A 21,029-nucleotide genomic window follows, 5' to 3' on the forward strand; every position below is an offset into this window, starting at 1 on the left:
TGCATTGTGTCTTACAGCTAGTGTACTCTAGTTAAATAAAATTGAATGTTTCAAATTCAAATTCAGGGTTGCAGTGGCTACAGAGGACAGGGGCGGTGGTGGCTCAAGTGGTTAAGGCTCTGGGTCGTTCGGAAGATTGGGGGTTCAAGCAACAGCACTGCCAATTTGCCACTGTTGGGCCCTTGAGCAAGGCCCTTAACCCTCTCTGCTCCAGGGGTGCTGTATCATGCCTGACCCTGCGCTCTGACCCCAACCTCCAAAGATGAGATATGTGAAGAAAGAATTTCACTGTGCTGTAATGTATATGTGACACATAAAGGCTATTTCTAAAAAAACAACACTGAGTAACACTGGCTGCAAGGCAGGGGAATTCACTCAGGTTTGAATTCCAGTCCATTGAAGGGCATGTCAAGAACACACACTGACTCCCACATTCATACCTAGTGTAACCAGTCTGCTTACCTGTATGTTTTAGGCAGTACTAGGAAATCGCAAAACCCAGAGAAAACTCTGAAAACATTTGAAACTCAAACCCAGTAGCAATGCTACCATCCACACTCAACTGATTTGTTTGTTCCTATTTATTATGGATAAAATAGTTTATAGTTGTTCTGGTAGTGTTTGAGTGAAGTTGTCTGTTGTTAATTTTGCATGACATAAATAGTAAGCTTTCATGTCTTCCCTTGCTGTTATAAAATGAGTCAGAACTTATAAAGCTGCTCTGTAATGCTGAAAAAAATACCATTTCCCCTGCATCTTTGCTAAGATCGGATCTCACGAGGCAGAAAATAGAAAAAATTCATAGGGTTTCAACAGGATTTAGATCTGAGCTCTGACTCGGCCACTCCAAAATATTGATATTCCTCCTCGATCTTTGGTTTTTAAATGTCACACATCCTTTTGCATTGTCCACACAAATCAGCTAAAATGAATTTGCAAGCTTTAAAGTTTAAAAAAGTGCAAGGGCCTGTTCTGAAAGATAAGCAAGAGGACACTACATCAGACATTAAAGAGACATTTGTGTGGCAGTGGATTGATATCATCTGACAAGAATCTGGAAGAGGGAGTGCTTGTAGTGGATGTGTCAGTATATTTACTATGTTTCCCTATTATCCATCATTTAAACATACTCAAGGCCAAACCACTGAATTTTAAAACCTACTTTTTATCAGAATAGTGTACTGAAACCTCACGGGCAGATTAGGATCATGCATTAACCATACTCATTTCAGTGACATATGTTTTGCAGAACAGAACCGAATCTCAGGAATCAATGTTATTCTATCCATTACCGGAACAAATCTATGAAAAGGAAAATCACAGTTTTTTTTTATCATGGAATGGAAACTGTCCTAAGGCATGCTAGTGATTCTTGACCCTTAATGGCAAACACTCGACAGAGAATACCAGGGATTCCTGTATTGCTGAAGAAGTTAAAAATGTCAGGCATCAGTGACAAATTCTAACTAACATCTCCGGGCTACATACTTTCTGTAACATTCTTTAATGAGTTAAAGTGAAAATGATAACAAACAAGATGGCTTTTAGGGAAAGTAATATACCCAGAATGCTGGTTTCAAAACAGCATAAATAGAGCCTTAAAAAAGGAGAGAAAAACAAGTTTCCCAATTTGACTTAAATATTGAGTAGCCTTACTATAAATCCAAAATGTTTCTCTCTGGAATCTTCTTACAATTTGACTGCCTCCACGCAAACATTTTACACTAGATCATATAGTGTGCACACCTGACCAATGCCCCTGTTATTAGGGGGGATGTGGAAAAAGATCCTGGTACCTAGAAGGCCTAGAAGGCCTGATACCCCAACATCAGTGCCCAGCCTCACTAATGCACTCATAGAAAATGTAGTTAAAAGTCTTCCCAGAATTTCCCAGAGTTGAGTTAAAATCTGAAATGTTCCAAAAGCAATGTTTCCATTACAGTGACTTGCCCATTAAATATAAAAGGTTGTATTTTATTAGGAAATTATCACTTATTAATTATTATACACTGCCAAACCCATCTGCTGAAGAAAATCCATATGGGATGCCCAGCAGAAAGATACCCTTTAAGGACAGGCGGAGTTTAGTTTACATACACTGGGCCTGATTTATCAATCTTATTGTAAAGTTTAGTAAAGTGTAAATGTCTGCATAAACCAAACCAAACTAAAATGTTTGCAGAACTTGCACAAGTTTTGGAAACACTTTTTTTTTGCTTGTGTGTGTATGTTGATCACCTGTGAAGTGTAAAAAATCTGAAACATGACTCATTCACATTTAGTGATACCAAAGTGAATGGGACAAAAGGTAGAAGTGGAAGTTATTTTGACTTGCTTTTATGTCAGTAAAAATATTTTGCAGTGTAACAGCACCTAAAAAAACTAAATCTAGAGACAAATTACGTAAATTAGGTATGAATTAAGTGAGGTGAAATGCAAATGGGTACAGTGTAAATATGCAGGAAACACAATGATCTACACTGTACCCACAGGATTATGCACACCAAGTACATCACAGACGGAAACAGCTATTTTAAAATTTGTTTTAAATGGCTTAGCTGACTTGCAGGATCTAAAGTGTTGCATAGTATTAACAGAAGATGACATGGAAAGTAAAACTAATTTATAAGCCAGTTTTCATCCTTGAAAAATTCATACTCTCTTTCAAACTTAGCTACTGCACACTAAATCTTCAAGCAGTTGTGGACTTTGTTTTGTTTATATGGCAGCATTTTTAAAATTAATCCAGAAACAGCATTACCATAAAAGACACATTAATGGAAGGAGAAAAAGGATTTAAGTCTAGATAAATAGCTTAATTAAGAATGTGTATGACATGCACACCAAGTTGGAACGAATGGAAAAAGCTCAAAACAAGTTAAGTGCATGTTCATGCCTGATACCTGTCACTTTTGCCTTTATTGTAATTGACTTAAAAGACTTAATCCTATGAAAAGAGCACTCATAAAAGGAGACAGACATCTGATCCGTAATGATGAACCAAAAGGCAATAATGGCAAGGGAAAACTCTTAAGACAACTTGACTCTAAAAAAGGAACCCATCCTTATTACTCATCCACAGCTTTATACTGCATGCAGTTCTACATGTGTTGACAGGATCTTCAGGAGGAACACTGGGGTCATTTTTGATATATTAGAATGTTAATGCTACCTTCAAAGTGAAGCTGCAACATGTAGTTCCTTGCCTACAACTTAATGTTCCTGATGGTCAGCAGTGGTTTTCACCACTCCCATGGATACCATTTTTCCCGTCACTTCCTAATAGTTCCAAGAAATGCAATCATGAATTCTGAACTTATGTGATGTAGGTGAAGCCTCCAGTTTCTTGGATGCTTCTGGGTTCTTTCATGGCTTCCTAATTGAGCCATTGATGCAGTGTTGGAGGAATTTTCATAGGTCAGACACTTCTGGGAAGATTCATCACTGTTTCAAGTTTTCTACATTTGCAGATAATGGCTCTCACTGTTGTTTGCTGGGGTGTCAGTGCATTCGATATGTCTTTAAAACATTTCTATTCTGATTCTTCAATGGCATTTTTCCTCTTCCTTTCTAAACATTACCATACAATTGAGACCTTTCAGCTAACATCACAATGTTGGAGCTGGTCTAATAAAGTGCTGTTTAGTTTCAACATGGTAATCAAGCCTGGATGTGGATAATTATTAGAACCCAATTATCAAATAAATTTGTTTTATTGTTTGTCTGAGTAGCTAAATAGCAATTACACACAGGGCCAGTTGGTGTTGGATAACTTTTTTCTTAATGATTAATTCAAACTGGATTTTTTTTTATTTGTCTTTGTCTTACAAATTTTGTTAGATGAGCTGAAACAATTAAATGTTACAAACAGAAATATACAAAATCAAGAATGGGACAATGTTGTTTTTTTTCAAAGGCACTACATAGAGTACTGACTATTTGCTATTATGTCAAAATATATATGGTACTGATAATAGAAAAAGGCACGAGTGACTTGGCTCCAAAGCATGTCTACTTATTATTAGCAACATACTATAGATATAAATTCCCTATATACCTCTCTTAAAATTGCAGGGTTATGATATTAAAACATAAACCCCCTTTTAGCAACAAACAAAATTCACATAAAGACAAATAGAAAGGGGAAAAAGAAAAAAAAATACAATAACCTGGTTGCAGTATGTGTAAGTATACCCTTACTTAAATAATACTTTGTTAAAACACCTATTTTCTTGTAAAAGCACACTCATTCTGATTTGACAATTTCATTCAACTCTTCCTTACAAAATTGCTCCAGAGCTATCAAATTGAGAGGGGATCTCCTGTGCACATCCTTCTTGATGTCATTCCATGGGTTTACAATAGGATTTAGATCTGGGCTCTGACTGTGCCATTGCAATATATTGATCTTCTTCAGAAGCCTTCCCTTTATTTACTTGGATTTGTGCTTGTGGAAGCAGGAATGGTTAAGTGCCGGTTTGTGAATAGAGGGTACAGTCGAGAATAGTGAGTAAGTAAGGATCCCACAGCAATGCAGGAACTACTGGGAAAAAAAAGCTGTTTATTTTGAGTTCATCAGACCAATTTCATTATAACTTTGCATCTGCTTAATTGTGCAGACTTTTGCAACCAGAAAATTTTTTTTTTCTTCTTTTTCTTATCAAAGTCAAAAGTCAAAGAAGCTTTATTGTCATTTCAAACATATATAGCTGATGCAGTACACGGTGAAGTGAAACAACGTTCCTCCTAGACCAAAGGTGCTACACACAACAAAGACAAAGTACAGTGACGCAGACAAACATTGAGCTAAACATAGAGATAAAACTAAACTATACTTAAGGTGCAAGAAAAACTAGACATATAACAGAAGAGCACAGGATGACAAGACAGGACAGTGCAGACAAACAACATGTAGACCGACTCTGTGCAAAAGTATAGTGTAGACAGTGAGTGCACATATTAAAGTGACACATGTAAACAGGATCAATATAAAGTGTAAAGTGTAATGTAAAGTGACGTGTGCATACTTGTGTTTTTAACTTTTTTGTTTAGGTGGAAAATGATCTGAAATGATTTGTTTTGGTTTCATTTCAAGTTTTATCTTTTACAAAATAAATCAGTAAATTTATCAATTTGCTATATTGAGCATGAGTCCTTGATGAGAAAACTTTAAAGAATCTATTTGCTAGGTGTATCAGTGTCTCCTTTTTTCGGCTGGTCTTTTATCCAATCCCTACTGAGAATTTGAATGAGTGATAGGCAGAGTGTGGAAGATTCTTGGCACTGTTGCCTGGGCCAGATTGAGTGTAGTGCTGTGGGCAGCAGTCATTGAAACACCACTCACGCATCTCCCTACTTCAAGTCCACACAAGGGGGTGGGCATGAAAAAAAAAGATACAGGGTAAGAGAGAAAACCCTTGCTGCTTGTTTGATGGTTTTGATGTTGTACATCAGCATGCTTAAAGGATCATATGACTATGGTAGTCCCATAACAGTAAGATGGTGAAATATTTGTGCTATTAGAGAGCATTCAGCATAGAAGATTCAACACAAATACTTAACATTGAACAGCAGTGTATACAAGCTTTTACTTTAAAGTTATGGAAAGTCTTGAATAACTCAATAGGAATATGTTTTATATCATTCTGAATAGTGAGTACTTTAGAGGGGGGCATGGTGGCTTAGTGATTAGTATATTTGCTTTGCATTCAGCATAGTAGATTCAATACTTTAATATTGAACAGTAGGGGACATGAGATTTTAGTTGAATAATAACAATAAACTTATAATTTTATATGTATAACTTAAAATTATATGTATTTTATTTTTAAAAAATTGCCACTTCCGCCTGCGCCTCACTCCCACGTTTGACGCAGCCGCTGATTTTTCCATCAGTAATGCCGAGTTCCCAATGCACAATTTTAGCCCTGACTTTCAGTTGCCGACTACTTTTGCGAAATTGCCGATAAATGCTCGAAATCTGAGGTAAATCGAAGCTTGTGCACATGAGTGACAGTCGCACAGTATGAATGATCAAAGACGCGATCTGAGAGAATCACCGATGAATCGCTGATGCCCGTTATGCCGGGTTCACACTGCACGATTTTCAAAGTAATCGGATCACTGTTGCTTTCACACGACAACTTCATTCGCTGCTGTATTCACACTGCACGATGGATCGGTGACAGGAGGTTCCACACTGCATGACTTCACGATAGGAAGAATCTATGACAGCTCTGATACACAAACTGCGTTTCACAACCGAACGCACACAAGAAATAATAAGGAAATAACGCAAGATCACACGTGATGTCAGAAGTCTCATGACTTGTGTAGTTATGCAATGTGAAAGCTCCTGTCGCCGATCCATTGTGCAGTGTGTGAACACAGCAGCGACTGAATGCCCCCCTAGATAGTCGTGCAGTGTGAAAGCAACAGTGATCCGATGACTGTGAAAATCGTGCAGTATGAACCCGGCATTAGCATACCAAATATTACACAGGAGTCGGCGACTCATCAGCAACTAGGTCAGACAGAATTTTTGGTCATTCACACTGCGCGATTGATCACTCACGTTCACGCGCTCCGCTTTGCCTTGATTTTGCTAAACTAATCAGCGACTTTGCAAAACTAGTCTGCGACTGAAAAGTCATGCAGTGTGAACTCGGCATTAAATATTTGGCAAGCTAAATATCTGGACCTGTCAGCAACTCAAAATCGTGCAGTGTGAAAGGAGTTCTGACCGAAAAATACCTTGGTGATGACCTACAGCCAATACAAGAGCGAGATACAGGGCAGCGGTCAGTTCAGGGAGGAGTTATAGACCACAATATCAGCAAGCATGGCTTGGGTTGGAGCACAATATAATAGTTTAATAGTGTTTATAGGTTTTTATAAAAAAAAATGTCTTAAATATAGTTATATCAGAATAAATAAGTTTTACAATTTACATCAAACAGAAATAAAGCAGAAACATTTGCTTGATCAGCCACATCAGCAGCAGCACATTATTCATTTGGTCAATTCTGCAGAACACAATCATTGTTCCCCGCACAAACCATCTGGCTCGAGAACTTTTTGCGGAGTTCCATTTTCAGCCTCGCGCTAAAACTCTGATCTCACGTGTGATCTTGCGTTATTTCCTTATTATTTCTCATGTACGTTCGGTTGTGAAACGCAGTTTTCAAGACAGAGTTGTCGGTGATTCTTCCTAGTGTGAAGTCATGCAGTGTGTAACCTCCTGTCACTGATCCATTGTGCAGTGTGAACACAGCAGGGACTGAATGCTACCCCAGATAGTCATGCAGTGTGAACACAACCGTGATCTGACCACTTTGAAAATCGTGCAGTGTGAACTTGGCATAAATCTAGCTAAAATGAGCTCCCTCTATCAACCACGTGTCCATGGTACGGTTTGATAACTTGGGGAACCATGTTCTAACAGATGTCCTTAAATGTCTGAATATGTCCTTAGTGAATTTATTAAGATGTCTGTAAAATTTGTTATTGGAAGAAATATGTAATATTCAGACTAATGTACAGAGTAGAGTTTGTGGAATATTTGTAGCTGCTGCCCCGAGATAAAAAGGGATGCATTTCCAGGAATTTATATTTCCAGTAAATGAGTTCAACACCTGTTTCATGTTTGTGCCATCTTGTCATAAAATCCCACATTATTCCCCATTAATCACACACACACACACACCCTACACAGTGGTGAGATCATTGACACCCTTAATGAGTCAGCTCATCGTCAGAGTGTTAAACTGTGATAATAGCGTGCTCTGAGAAAAGATGAAAAGGAAATGAGTACTATACAACTAAAGCTGCATGTAAAATGAGGAATAAATGCTGATGTTTGTTTAAATGTTCCAAAAAAAACTACAAAAATGAGTTTGTTAAATTGATTGTTAAATTTATTTAATAATTTATATAATAAATTTCCACCTTAGAATTCGGGAATTGATCCACTGGATTGGGTCAGAAGTAGCAAATCATGTGATGTGACAGACTCTGGTACTACCTAATTTCTTCCTCTTGTCAGCCTTGTATGGAGAGAAATGGTAAACCAGACTGACTCAAAGTAGTAACTCAAGGTGAGTAGAGATGTTTGAGATGTTTAAAATAGATGAAGTCTCAGAAACCTAACATAGGGACCACCCTTCAAAAAGCTTGTAATGTAATGATGGAATGTTTGTTGACCTTGCTAAAGGTTCACAAAATGATGATAATTAAGATATTTTGGGTTGTGTGGCTGTCTTAAATGTTTATATCACACAAAATCACTTTGAGTGAAAAGCAAAATATTATGTAGTTGACAGATCTTGTTTTGCACACGCACATGCCTTTACACTCCACCAGTCACAAGGTGTTTCCACCATGAGAAAAGACATAAGAACTGGTAGTACTTAACAAATTAGTCATGTTTATAGTCAAATTCATGATTGTGGTTATGCTGTCTCTTTCTATGACTGTCAGTTATGCCTTTGTTCCTTTTAGAAAACTTTAAGTGAATATGATTTGTTCAGAGACCAGTAAAATACGAATCAATGCCTGCTCTTTTTTAATTTGTAAGAGAAGGCCAGTCCTGTAGTAATATCATACAACATCGGGAAGGGGTAATAAAATGGTTTGGTGATTTGGACAGGATAACAAAGGTTAAGAGAGACACTAGAGGAGAGGTCTGTACAGAACATATACATAAATAAATGCATTTTTCAGCATAACCCAACTTGTATGTTATAAAACAAACCAACCAAAACTACACACACACACACACACACACACACACACACACACAGAGTGTAGTTATAGTTAATGGGTTTTTTATGGGTTGTAATTCATACATTAAATCTACAGTCTTAATTTAGTTTGTGTACACATAGCTTTTTGTGATTTGCTGAGTTGACTCTAACCCCTGCAGAACGAAAAGAATCAAAGAGTCATAATCTGAGAGTAAGCAAGTAAAAGTGGGAAGAAAGATAAAGCAAAGTGCAGAGGGTTAAGTATGTATGTGTGTTTAGCTTCATAAATGACATAGGATTACTTCTTCAGTCAGTACTTGCCTTACACCACATTGTCCGCTAGATTCTATAAGACTCTGTCTTCAGTAATTGCTGTGCTTTCTAGTACTTTGCTGATGGATGTTGGAGGTTTTCATTATATTCTACTGTTAGATGAATGCTGGGATTCTGAGCTGTTGATCTGCATTGTTACAGCTGTTCAGTATGTGCCTGCTTGATAGAAGTAATTTCAAACAGACAGCCTAGTAAAGAAGGATATTAGAAATAATAGTGATTTTCCTGTCTGTGATATTATCAGGAGAGCCAAGAGACATGAATTTTCTTGACAATTACACAGGATCTTGTCTCTCACAGCTCACTCCTGTGGGATGATACAAAGTGTGAATAATGACTTAAATCTAAGTAACCGCAGCTTCCCTGGAGGCTCAGGAGTTTCAAGTAAGATGATGTTGACCTTGTCTGACCAACTTTCTAAAAATAAGTAGTAACTCATGTAAAACAGCACATCAGACAGTTAAGTAGCAGGCAAAATAGATGTGGTGAAAAGCTGCATTCAAGTGTGAAGAAAGATGGCCATCATTGGGCTGTACTGAAACACTGTTTATACAGAAGCGATTTTGGTCCTTTTGTTTTATGTGGATTTTGTGCATATTTGTTTAGTCATGTGCATTTCAATTTTTCCACATTAATATTGTATTCATGCCTTGTTCACTTTGCCATGTTTTGACCTTAGTATTGTAGGGTTTCGATGAAGAGCAGTTTTGGGATGTAGGCCATTCGAGTTTTGAAATTTAAGAAAGCAGTACTGAAGTGGAAAAGTATTATAGTTTACATTCACAGCTAAATATGGGCTATACTTTTAAATCACTTGACATCGAAAAAACTGTGGCCAAATATAGATCTGTTATTTATTCAATAGTCCCTCAATCTCAATAAATAATTAATAAATGGTATAACTTGTAAAACAAAGACATATAAAGCCTAAGACACAGACTGTTTGTCTAAGATACTTGTTAGAGAATGTGTCACAAACAATTGATTGAATATTTGTAAGATTTATATGGCATGATCATTGTAACCAGCAGATGAACTGGTTAGATTTCAAACAGGTTCAAGGTCAGAGGAAGGAAAAAAATATCTGAATTTTTATTTTTTTAAATGCTTCCACCCTGTTTGTCATAGGGATAGATTACTTACACATTAATTTATAGTTAAATATGGCCAATTTTAAGCCTATGTTTGATTTTTGCAGTTGGTCCAACTGTCTCTCTCTCTCTCTCCATCTGTGCATATGTCTGAGATTCTGGTTATCTGAAGAGAGGTTCAATGTTTGAAGGACTTTTTTGGAATTATAATTCTAACCAGAGGAACTGATTAGATTTTGGACTTGATCCAAACTGGGTCACAGTAAGGTCAAATGCCTTCCTGTTTACTTTAGTATATGGTATGTGTTTTGAATAGTAGATTTCTTTGTGCAACTGGACAGTGTTGTGTTAAATGACAATTTAATTCTTTGATATGTAATAATACTACATTGCTTCCTCTATGTAAAAGCATTTTTATTTAAAACATTTTATATGTGAGGTTATGAAAAAAATAACTTGTATACTCAAATCAATTCAATTCAATTTAATTTATTTGTATAGTGCTTTTAACAATGGCCATTTTATCCATGCCCAGAAGGGAACCCATCCTCATTTGGGTGACAAATCAATGATGTTAATATTGCCAACTTCATGCTGCAATTTTTAATTCAGGTGGGTCTGCCTGCCATTTTGTGAGACTTTAACATAAGTAATACCAGTCAGTAATATAAGATGAGTCTATTGTCTCATAAATAAATAATTTTGCCTAATACTTTACCAATCATCAAAATTCTCAACGTTGACCTTTAGACATGGTTTATACTGGAAGGATCAGTGGGTCCATGGCACCATGAGTACAGATTAATAAATTCATTTACACTGAGGGCCAAAAACTTTTGGAGATGGGAGGAAACCCACATTAACACAAGGAGAACATGTGATACTCCCAACACACAGTAAACTGAGCTCAATGTCAAACCATGAGTTTGATTATTGATTTATTTTCATTCATTCAATTCATCCTCACTAACTGCTTTACCATGGTCAGGGTTGTGATGGGTCCAAAGCCTATTCCACAAAAATTGTGTGTGAGTGGGAATACACCCTGGATTAGATGGCAGCCCTTTGCAGAGCACCATGCCACTTTTTATTTAGACCTAGGGGAAATTTAGATTTGCCAATTTACTTAACAGCATTTCGCATGGGACAGATATATGTGAACTCCACACAGGCAGTAACCTGAACTTGGGATCGAATCAGGAACGCTGCAGCTGTGAGGTGTCACAGCTGCCCACTGTGCCACCATGCTGCCACTGAGCTGTTATTATTATTATTATTATTATTATTGTTGTTGTTGTTGTTGTTGTTGTTGTTGTTGTTGTTGTTGTTGTTGCTGCTGCTGCTGCTACTGCTCTTGTTGTTACAGCTACATAAAAACATAAATCTATCATATTTCAGACTAATTACCGTTTTCCCTCTGGTGTAATTTAACTGATAAATCTCTTTCTTTTTCACTAAGGTACGCCAATTATCAGTTTTTAAAAAGCACGAGTCACAGGAGTGCTAATTACATGAATGTTAATGTTAATGAATGTATAAAAGTAATGAATGTGTCTGTCTTTAGAATTTCTGCATATCACCGTAATCATCATGTCATTCAGTGGGAGTACAAACAGTTCATGAATATTCTATGTACTTGTTATATAACTCTGATGTTATATCATTCCTCTTTATACAAAGGCATACCCTACAATTCTGTCAGGTATAATTAGTGAAGTACAATTGTTATTTTAAACATCCCACTGTACGGATGCAATCTCTTTTCACAGTAAATGAATTGAATTGAATTGAATTGAATTAATGAAAAATCATGACTGATTCATTCTGATCAGTCAACATATGAGCTATTACTTTTTCTCTCTCTCTATCTCTCTGTAACACTTGAGCCTGTGGATTGATATGCAGGGAGCCAAGGATAGAACATTAGCATGCGTGGGAACTTGCATGTCTGTGCATTTCTCCGCCTCTGTGTCATTTCTCCAACACGCTCAATTGTGCTATGGAAAGGCTGTGGGAAGGTCTGAATCAGAGCAAGAGAGAGTGAGAGAGAAACAGAGTCATTATAGCTATCTTGGCTTTGCAGCAGTTTTCAGCAGATCTAAGATAGTTCTGTGAAAGCCTGAATGACAACTGGTAAAACTTGCTTTTATTAATTTTATGTCTAAATCAGTGACTTACCCACTGTGTGTGTTGTGACAGCTCCCTGTAAGCCAATATTACAGAGATAAAGAATTATTGTGCCTTAAAAATCATAGGACAGAACAGAAACTGGCATTTGAAATTTGCATTTTTGAGTTAATCACCTCATTCCCCCACTATACTCTCTCTCTCTCTCTCTCTCCCTCCCTCTCTCTATCTCTCTCTCATAGATGAGGCTGTTCAAACTACTCCGCTTACCTCTCATGCAGTGTTCCAGGGTGCAATTCCTAGAGAAAGCCAAGATCAAAAGCGCATAAGGCCTCACAAGGGGGTGAAAATCCCCACAGATCTGCTCCCCATGCTTGAGAAGAATACTGACTCTGGACATAATCATGAAACACTGCCAGTAAGAAAGATGCTGCTTGACAAAGCTTTACGTCCAACTTGGTCTCCAGTAGAAGCTCTTGAAACCCCTACTACACTTAATACTAATAATCCTACCACAGCTGCACAAGCTGCTAGTGAAAGCAAGCCACCACTCACTTCATTAGTCAACACAACAATGGAAATGAAAGCAGAGCCAGACTTCCCTCCTGGTAGGTGCAAACCTTTAGAGTAGGTTATTATATGGATATATTCAAATGTTAAGGCAAAAAAAAAAGAAAAAATAGAAATGTTCTGCTCTGTTTACCATTTTCCAGTTTTATGCACATGGTCAAATTTATTTTAAGTGCCCCTGCATTCAGAAGTGTCACATTTTTCAATTTACAACAGACTTGAAAAGTATTTACAAAAGTATAAATACTTTTGGATTTGGTGCATTTATTTTACCCTCAGGTCAAAGTAAAACAAATATCCAAAAATGTCTTTGCAATATTATAATTTTAATTAGATAAATATAATGAGAAGTATCCAGAACAATCCAGGGCAATCAGTAACAGATGTAGGAATCAGGTGAGTGGGATAAAATATCAGGACAGGTTTGAGTGTGGAATTCTGGTGGTTCCTGAAAGGTGATGGGGAAAAAAGAACATTACATTAAGTTTTATGTTCTTTTCATTTCTTATTGGGTAAATCCACCACAAATCACAGGATTTTAAATAGTTTCTCAAGTGCCAATGCCAATTTGCATTTGAAGTTAAGCAATCAACTGTGATTGAAGTGTAGACTTTGAGCTTTAATTAAAGGTTTTTAACAACTATATTGCAATAATCATTTAGTAACCACAGTCATCTTTTACACATTCCCTCCAATTTTACAGGCACAAAATAACAAAATAACAAAGTATTTGCTACGATTTGCAAGTTGTGATGCAAATCCATTGTAGTCAGTGACTATTTTGTTATACACCTGTTTTTATGCAAGACAACATTTTAGCAGTGGCTTTTACAGACCCACTTTTTAAAAGCCAGAAAATTTAATATCTCTGAAACTATTTCAGAAATAAGCCTGAGATTTTTGAAATTATTTGTGAATAGTGATATTATTTGTGTGAAGCAAATTTGAGATTGTTAATCAGGAGGCCCTCAGTGATTTCATGTAAATTAACTAGGCATAAATGGATTAGAAATTTTTACAGAAAATCACATTACCTGTTTAGTGCGTGGTTCAACATTGTCTTCCATTTGCATCATTTTCTGTTCTTATTATCAATTCTTTTTAGATTTTTATTCTAATACTGTATAACTAAGACTTCTCCACTATTTGTTTGCATGTTAATTTACAATATCCTCATATTTCCTCAGTTGCATCAAGCTGTATGATCAATTACTCTGACCCCGAGGGCTACATTGATTCGTCAGATGATTTGCCGATTCCAGATGGCGCTTTCCTGCAGTGCACTTACACAGTGACTGTGTATACAGGTTATGGGGTGGAACTGCAGGCATGCTTCAAAAAATCTCCTGGTCTACTTTATTATTGTTAATTATTATTTGTATTGTTTGCTTCCATCTAGAGATATTTTCCTTTAAAACACTAATTCTAATGTATACTGAAAACTAGCTTGTCATGAGCATTGCTCTTTCAGGTTTACTAAAGAAACATCTTTAGTAGAAAGGTCTGATTTCATTGTTGTTGAATCATTTAAATGTGTTTAACCAAATTTTATATCCAGTTACAAGTTGCGATTTTATATCCAGTTACAAGATAACTATTTCTGAAATTTGAAGATGTTTTCTACTGTAGAATATATAGAATAAGCTTTGAAACATGGATGTTTCTTGACTGTGAGGCTAAAGTAATGAAATTTGGTAGACTATGACTTCAAGTGGTCAATCTTGGTAATGCAGGCTTCTAATTACTGTTCATGTATGCATTCTGCATTTCCTCAAGAATCGCTGCCACACAAACAGATGTTAATGATATCTGCCCATATCATCTGCGAAATAGCTATAATCCCATGTCATCAAATGATCTCTCTGTGCCAGTCCCTCAAACCACAACATAATCTTCAATTACACTTTAATCCTCTGGGGTTTGTATGCATGTTTGTTAGCCTCCTACATTTGACATGTAAATATCAGTCTGTGTGTTGTGTGCATACATAAGATTGGATTGCTAGAACACAACCCTGGCAACTAGATAATACTCACTCACAGAGGGAAGATTTTTACTGAGAATTGAGAGTAATGACCTTTTGTTTCACTCTACATGTGGGTATTTACTAACTTTTTATAGAATTTATTAAACCATTGAAGTTTGTGAAGTTAAAAGTTAAGAATAATTATTCCCAAATTACAAAGAATTATTAACTGTTGAATGTGCAATTAATACAGAACACTACAGAATAATTATTTCTGTCATCATAGGTCAAAAGTGTTAACCTATCAGATGGTGAGCAGCTATCAATCAGAGGGGTAGATAAGGATGGCACTTTGCTGGTACTCGCCAATCAGACGCTGCTGGTGGAGGGTCAAGTGATCCGCAGCCCAACCAATACTATGTCTGTATTTTACCGCTCTTTACCTGAGGGGAGCATGGGCACGTTCCAGCTTCATTACCAATGTGAGTAAAATTTAATGTCATTACCTTCTCATGCCTTCCCAATTAGCAATTTATCCATTCTCTCTCACTGTGTGACAATTAGTTTTAATCCTAATTTTAATCTTACCAATGAAACTTTTTAATCAAAACTTCGTCATACTCACTTAAGATGTGTTGAAATGCTAGAACGTGCATATGATAGATATGAACACTGATACAAAAGCATACCACTATATATCTGAACTTCCTCTCAACTTTTATGTTATAACATTAAAATGGTAATATGAGGTTTAGTGTCCTTTTTACAAAATAAACAATATTCAAATCTTTCTTGGGTAGTGTTCCATCTAAGCTGCCCTTTGCCACGACGGCCGCACTTTGGGGAGGTATCCGTTTTGGATTTGCGCCCAGGAGGTACAGCACATTTCTCCTGTCACATGGGTTACCATCTGCAGGGTGCAACAATACTGACCTGCCTCAATGCCTCTCTGCCTGCCTGGAACCAGCATGAACCCAGCTGTAAAGGTGAGAAAGAGTGCAAAAACCATACAAAGGTAGAAAAAAACTTAATAATAAGTTTTTTTATTTGTCTAAGGGGGGAACATTATTACTACTGCTACCACTCATAAACCTCTACTACTAGTACTACTACTACCACCACCACTACTACTACTACTACTAATAGTAATAATAATAATTTTTATCCCTAATCAGCAAGCCAGAGGTGACAGGAAAAGGAAACTCTCCCTGAGATGATGTGTGGAAAAATAATTGAAATTGAAATTGCAATTGAATTCCTAAGGCTATCCAAAGAACTTACACAGTTACCTTTAAGGTTTCTATATGGTATCATCCACAGTAATCTCATGGTGATCCTGAGGCTGTCCATATGGTGCTATCCAAATGGAGCACCCAAATGTCCCAATTTACCTTACCATTTTATGCCAGTGATCCCTCCATATCTGTGCATTTTTGACATTAGATCATCCAGTGCTTTATAGATCAATAGTAGTATTTTATAATTAATTCAGAATGCACAAGCCAGTGCAGTATGGATGGGATTGCAGTGATGTGGTCATATATTCAGGTTCTAGGAACTATTCTGTCTGCTGCATTCTGGAGTGAATGGAGATCTTATCTTTCATATCTTAGCAATATTTGAAATGAAAAATGGTATTAATCATAGTAAGAATATTTACATGAACTTCAAATGAAAGAATGGAGTCAATAATCAAAGAATCAATCTATTAAATATAAAATATTCAAGGTTATGCACTGTTTCTGGGTCTTTATGTCTGGGTACATAAAGAAAGTACGTAAAGTACGTAACCAAATACTATGAAATCCTTTAAAGTCAAAAAAGAAAGAGAGGCCAATTTCCTTATCACTAAACTTCTAGAGCATCTGGATGTGTACTTCTAATGCTGCCCTCTTCTCCATCAGATAGCTAGATAGCAGATAGAACATATAAATATAATATACACTTTCCACAAATAAAACTGCTAATTACAGAGGATGATTGACAAAATGCTGAATACCTTTTTTCAGGGCTTTGTGGATTTTAGGAAAATCTGACATGGATGGCCTCCACTTTGCTGCCTTAGATAAAAAAACAAAAGCTTTCTTCAAGGAAATATAAGAAAAATATAACAGCCCAAAATTATTGATTTAAAACAAAAAGGTAAAAAGTATAGAATAATTGCACATGCAGATACAGGTGAGAAACTCCCAGCAAATAAAACAAAAACAGGAACTATGTCACAGGAACTACATGTGATGTAAATAGTAATGGTAATACAGACCCAACACAGATACAAAGAAACAGAGACATAATAACTACATTTGAAGTGCATTTTAATGTCAGTTTTGACAGATTTGAGACATTTCAAAGTAAATAAATATCGTCCTGTCCAGCCCTCTGTGGAGGTACAGTAAAAAACGCCACCGTGGGCAGAGTGCTATCACCATCACCTCGTGTGAGTTCAAACAACACCCTTGACCGCAGCTGCTCCTGGTCCCTAGAGGCTCCCAGTGGTCAGCGACTCCATCTCCATTTGGAGAGGATGATCCTAGGACCAACAGACCGGTGAGTGAGCGGGTCTATGTTTCTGTTTATGTATATTTGCCATATATAATATTTACATTACCTCTAAATTTCTCTAGTAATTATTTTTGTCTTTGTGTTGTTGTGCTGTGTTGCTGCATCAGATTTAAATATATGAAAGCAGGATGAGAGTGGGAGTTTTCTCCTATTCACCAATGCAAAAGGTCTCCAACTCCCAAATTAGTTGTAGAATGTTGGTGGAACCCTAGAAACAGAACCAATTGTACTCAACAATTTGCTTATATTTGCTTATATTTGGTCCTATCCCTTTTGTCCCTGATGGAAACAAGATTTCCAGTTCCTCCTGCTGAAAAGCAACCCCAGAGCATGATGCTTCCACCAGGAATTAAGTTACTGTACCCGGGCAGTGGGCTATATCTGGACAGTGAAGTTAAAACAGACATAACTTGTTTAATATATTTAGTTTAAATGCTCAAGAAAGAAATGGGTTAATAATTATAAATTAAGCAAGTTTCTTCTTTTAGATTTCCCTTTTATTAATAATGTTTAATTTGATTTCATTTAATTTATTAGTTTATTTAATTTTAATTCTGTAGAGCGTTAGCTCGAAAGGAACAAAAAATATGTTGCAACAAAACAAGAAATAATCACTAAAGTGAACACTTTCTGGAGGCACTGTACTGTATGTTTTTGAATCTTACCCCTCATTTTTACTTCAGGCTTGTTTTGTGGAGTGGTCTGGATGCAGGCTCTGTAGTTCTGTTTGACTCTGATCGAGGGGTTCCTCTCCCATTTGAGGGAGTCATCAGTGAGGGCCCAGCAGTCAGAATCCAATTTATAACAGACAAGCCGAACAGCCAGAACACTGGTTTCAGTATCCATTATGAGGGTTAGTTATCTTTATGCATGCATATAAAATATCAATTATTATTCAGCCCTGGTAACTGGACTACAAAGTGTTACAAAGTTTTGTTATTTAGAAAGATAATATTTTCATTATTATTTAAAAAAATATTTTCTATAAATTTTCTGTTTGCAGAATTACACATAAACCCTTCACAATGCCATTCACACCATGCTTTTGTAATTCTATCCAAGCAGCTTTTGAGAAGGGCCACTGCTATGAGCCATACATCCAGAATGGAAACTTTAGCACCACAGATCCAACCTATGGTGTGGGAGCCATAGTACAGTTTTCCTGTGAACCTGGCCATTCTCTGGAGCAAGGCCCTCCTGTCATTGAGTGCATAAACACACGAGACCCCTACTGGAATGACACAGAGCCTCTGTGTAAAGGTATAAGTATGCAAAAAGAACATATTGAATAAAACAATAAAATTGACTGATTCCTTGTATATCATTTGCTTTCTAGGATTCAGCAGTCTGTTTCCAAACATTTGGGCACATTATCTTCTTAAGGAAATTTGCACATGCACTCAGATCTTTAGCTTTGCATTATGTGGTTTAATTCTTGCCTTGTACACATCTGGTCTTTTTTAAACTACCTGTGTAACTGTGTGACTATGCAATGTTTAGCATCAGCAGTGTTCATAAGTGTATTTAATTTAGCCTTTACCATGAATTTCACATGTACTACTTCAGGCTCCAAACGGATGGCTAAAATTAGAAGAAAAAGTAGATGAGCTCTGAATGGGCTGTTCTGCACAGCCTCTTCACCAGGGAACTTTTAATGTAAAGAATGAAAGTGTTGAAGTTTTTAAACTGTCAACTGATGTGCATCCTTTAACTAACTAAGCCTGGGGTAAATATCTGCTCTTGATGCTTTCAGTCTACAGGCTACACTGGAGAAAGCACTATGTGCAAGCTATATCTAAGCACAGGTGAAGTTCTACAACACTGACTTGAGCAGGGAACATGCAGGCAGTACTAATAATTATTCAATTTATTTAACAACGGACATTGTCTCTAAGCACTATTTTATCCTTATTTTATCCCTAATTATACTGCTTGTATTGGAGCAGTCTCTTCAGTCCATGATTATCAACCTCTGGGACAATAGTATGGCCATCAAGAGATGCCAAGTACCCCCAGACCCGAACTGCCCTTTTTCATGGAATGACATTTTTTTATGATTCCAGTTACATACTGAGTAATTGGCATAAACTGGAGCAATGCACATTTTAATGGCCATTATTCCAGAACACAGATTTTTTAAATTATTTATTTATTAAATTAATTAATTAATTAATTTATTCATTCATTCATTTATTGAGTTGCTTTTCAAGGACTGGCATTCCACATTGGTATACTATACTCGAGTGCTGAAGTTACACTTTGGCCTCTGATGGTCAGTGGCATAAACATTCTGCCATTTGCTATATGTTTGGTAAAGGCAAGGCCAGATCTATTGTTTTTGCTATCCATGTTACAGGTTTAACATCGAAAGATGAATATTAGACAAAAGATCAGAATTTCAGCTTTCCTGATATTTATATCTATCTCTCACTCTCTCTCTCTCTCTCTCTCTCTCTCTCTCTCTGTGTGTATATATATATATATATATATATATATATATATATGAGGCACCATTTGTTTCGAAGCTACTGATTTTTATGCTAAAAAATATGGGAACAAATTTGAATAAAGTTAACTAGTGGAGTAAATTGGAATAAAGTTATAAAGTTAACTAGTGTTTTGAATGCTTGTCCATTTTTATATTTAGACATGTCTTTTGTTTAAAGCTTTATCATATTTCATTTGAAAGCAAACAATACTGCAACAATTTCTGAAATATTTTTGCTTGGTAGTTACCTCTGAATATACCACAAAATGTATATATTTGAAAAGATATAACTATAGTTGCTTCTTAAAAAGTGAAAACACAGCTGCTTGTTTGGCCTTCATTTTTAGTGGCATCAGTTACCACCTACAAAGACACTGACTGAATTTCCAGAGAACCAGCAAGACCAGAGAAAAATCAAACAGTATAATGAGTTATTAATTGGTGTGTTATATGTGCAGCTTTATGTGGGGGAGATCTGTCTGGACCCAGCGGCTTAATCTTATCCCCAAACTGGCCTGACTGGTACGGTGAAGGTGAGGACTGCAGCTGGAGGATTCATGTCGGTGAGGAAAAGCGTATCCTGCTGGATGTGCAGCTGTAGGTTCATTTACCATCACTTTAAAACATTAACATTAATACACATACATGTTTTGAAAAAAAAATTATCCTGTACAGTTCCTTGTGTAGTTAATAGCTTTAGCTCTCTAAATACAACCAGTCTACCTTAAAAAGCCTATCTCTCTCCAGTCTGAACCTTAGTAACAGTGATATGCTGACCATTCTGGATGGTGATGAGGTCAACGCACATATCTTGGGCCAATATGTGGGAGGAAACAGTCCATTCAAGCTTACCTCCTCTACTCCTGATCTTACCATAACCTTTCATTCTGATCCAGCTGGCCTGGTCTTCGGCAAGGGGGAGGGTTTCATCATCAATTATATGGGTAAGAGGTCAAATATTAATTATTCCCATCCCTGGGCCCTGTGTTGAATTTTGTTGCCTCTTTTGATCTTGTTGATACATTAAACAGTTAATTAGGCCGTTCCAGGCCACTAACACCCACCTCATCCAGACCCTGCAAGGCCATCCTCCTAGTCATGTGGAACCTGCCCGGAAAAAATCAATGGATCAGCAGATTGCTGCCAAG

The 21,029-nt window shown here is 36.7% G+C and overlaps 1 protein-coding gene across 1 annotated transcript in view; it reads left to right on the plus strand.

Annotated features, from left to right (window-relative positions):
* The window catches only part of LOC131367233 (seizure 6-like protein), a 36,304-nt gene that overhangs the window by 5,325 nt on the left and 9,950 nt on the right, over positions 1–21,029 (plus strand). Inside the window, exons 2-10 of the mRNA XM_058412537.1 lie at positions 12,538–12,903; positions 14,053–14,192; positions 15,118–15,313; positions 15,632–15,817; positions 17,207–17,378; positions 18,077–18,246; positions 18,459–18,653; positions 20,340–20,478; positions 20,629–20,825. Coding sequence (XP_058268520.1) covers positions 12,538–12,903; positions 14,053–14,192; positions 15,118–15,313; positions 15,632–15,817; positions 17,207–17,378; positions 18,077–18,246; positions 18,459–18,653; positions 20,340–20,478; positions 20,629–20,825 — 1,761 coding nt within the window. The remainder of the gene's footprint in view (positions 1–12,537; positions 12,904–14,052; positions 14,193–15,117; positions 15,314–15,631; positions 15,818–17,206; positions 17,379–18,076; positions 18,247–18,458; positions 18,654–20,339; positions 20,479–20,628; positions 20,826–21,029) is intronic.

Source organism: Hemibagrus wyckioides, linkage group LG16 (assembly GCF_019097595.1).
Source record: "Hemibagrus wyckioides isolate EC202008001 linkage group LG16, SWU_Hwy_1.0, whole genome shotgun sequence".
Classification (NCBI taxonomy): Eukaryota; Metazoa; Chordata; class Actinopteri; order Siluriformes; family Bagridae; genus Hemibagrus; species Hemibagrus wyckioides.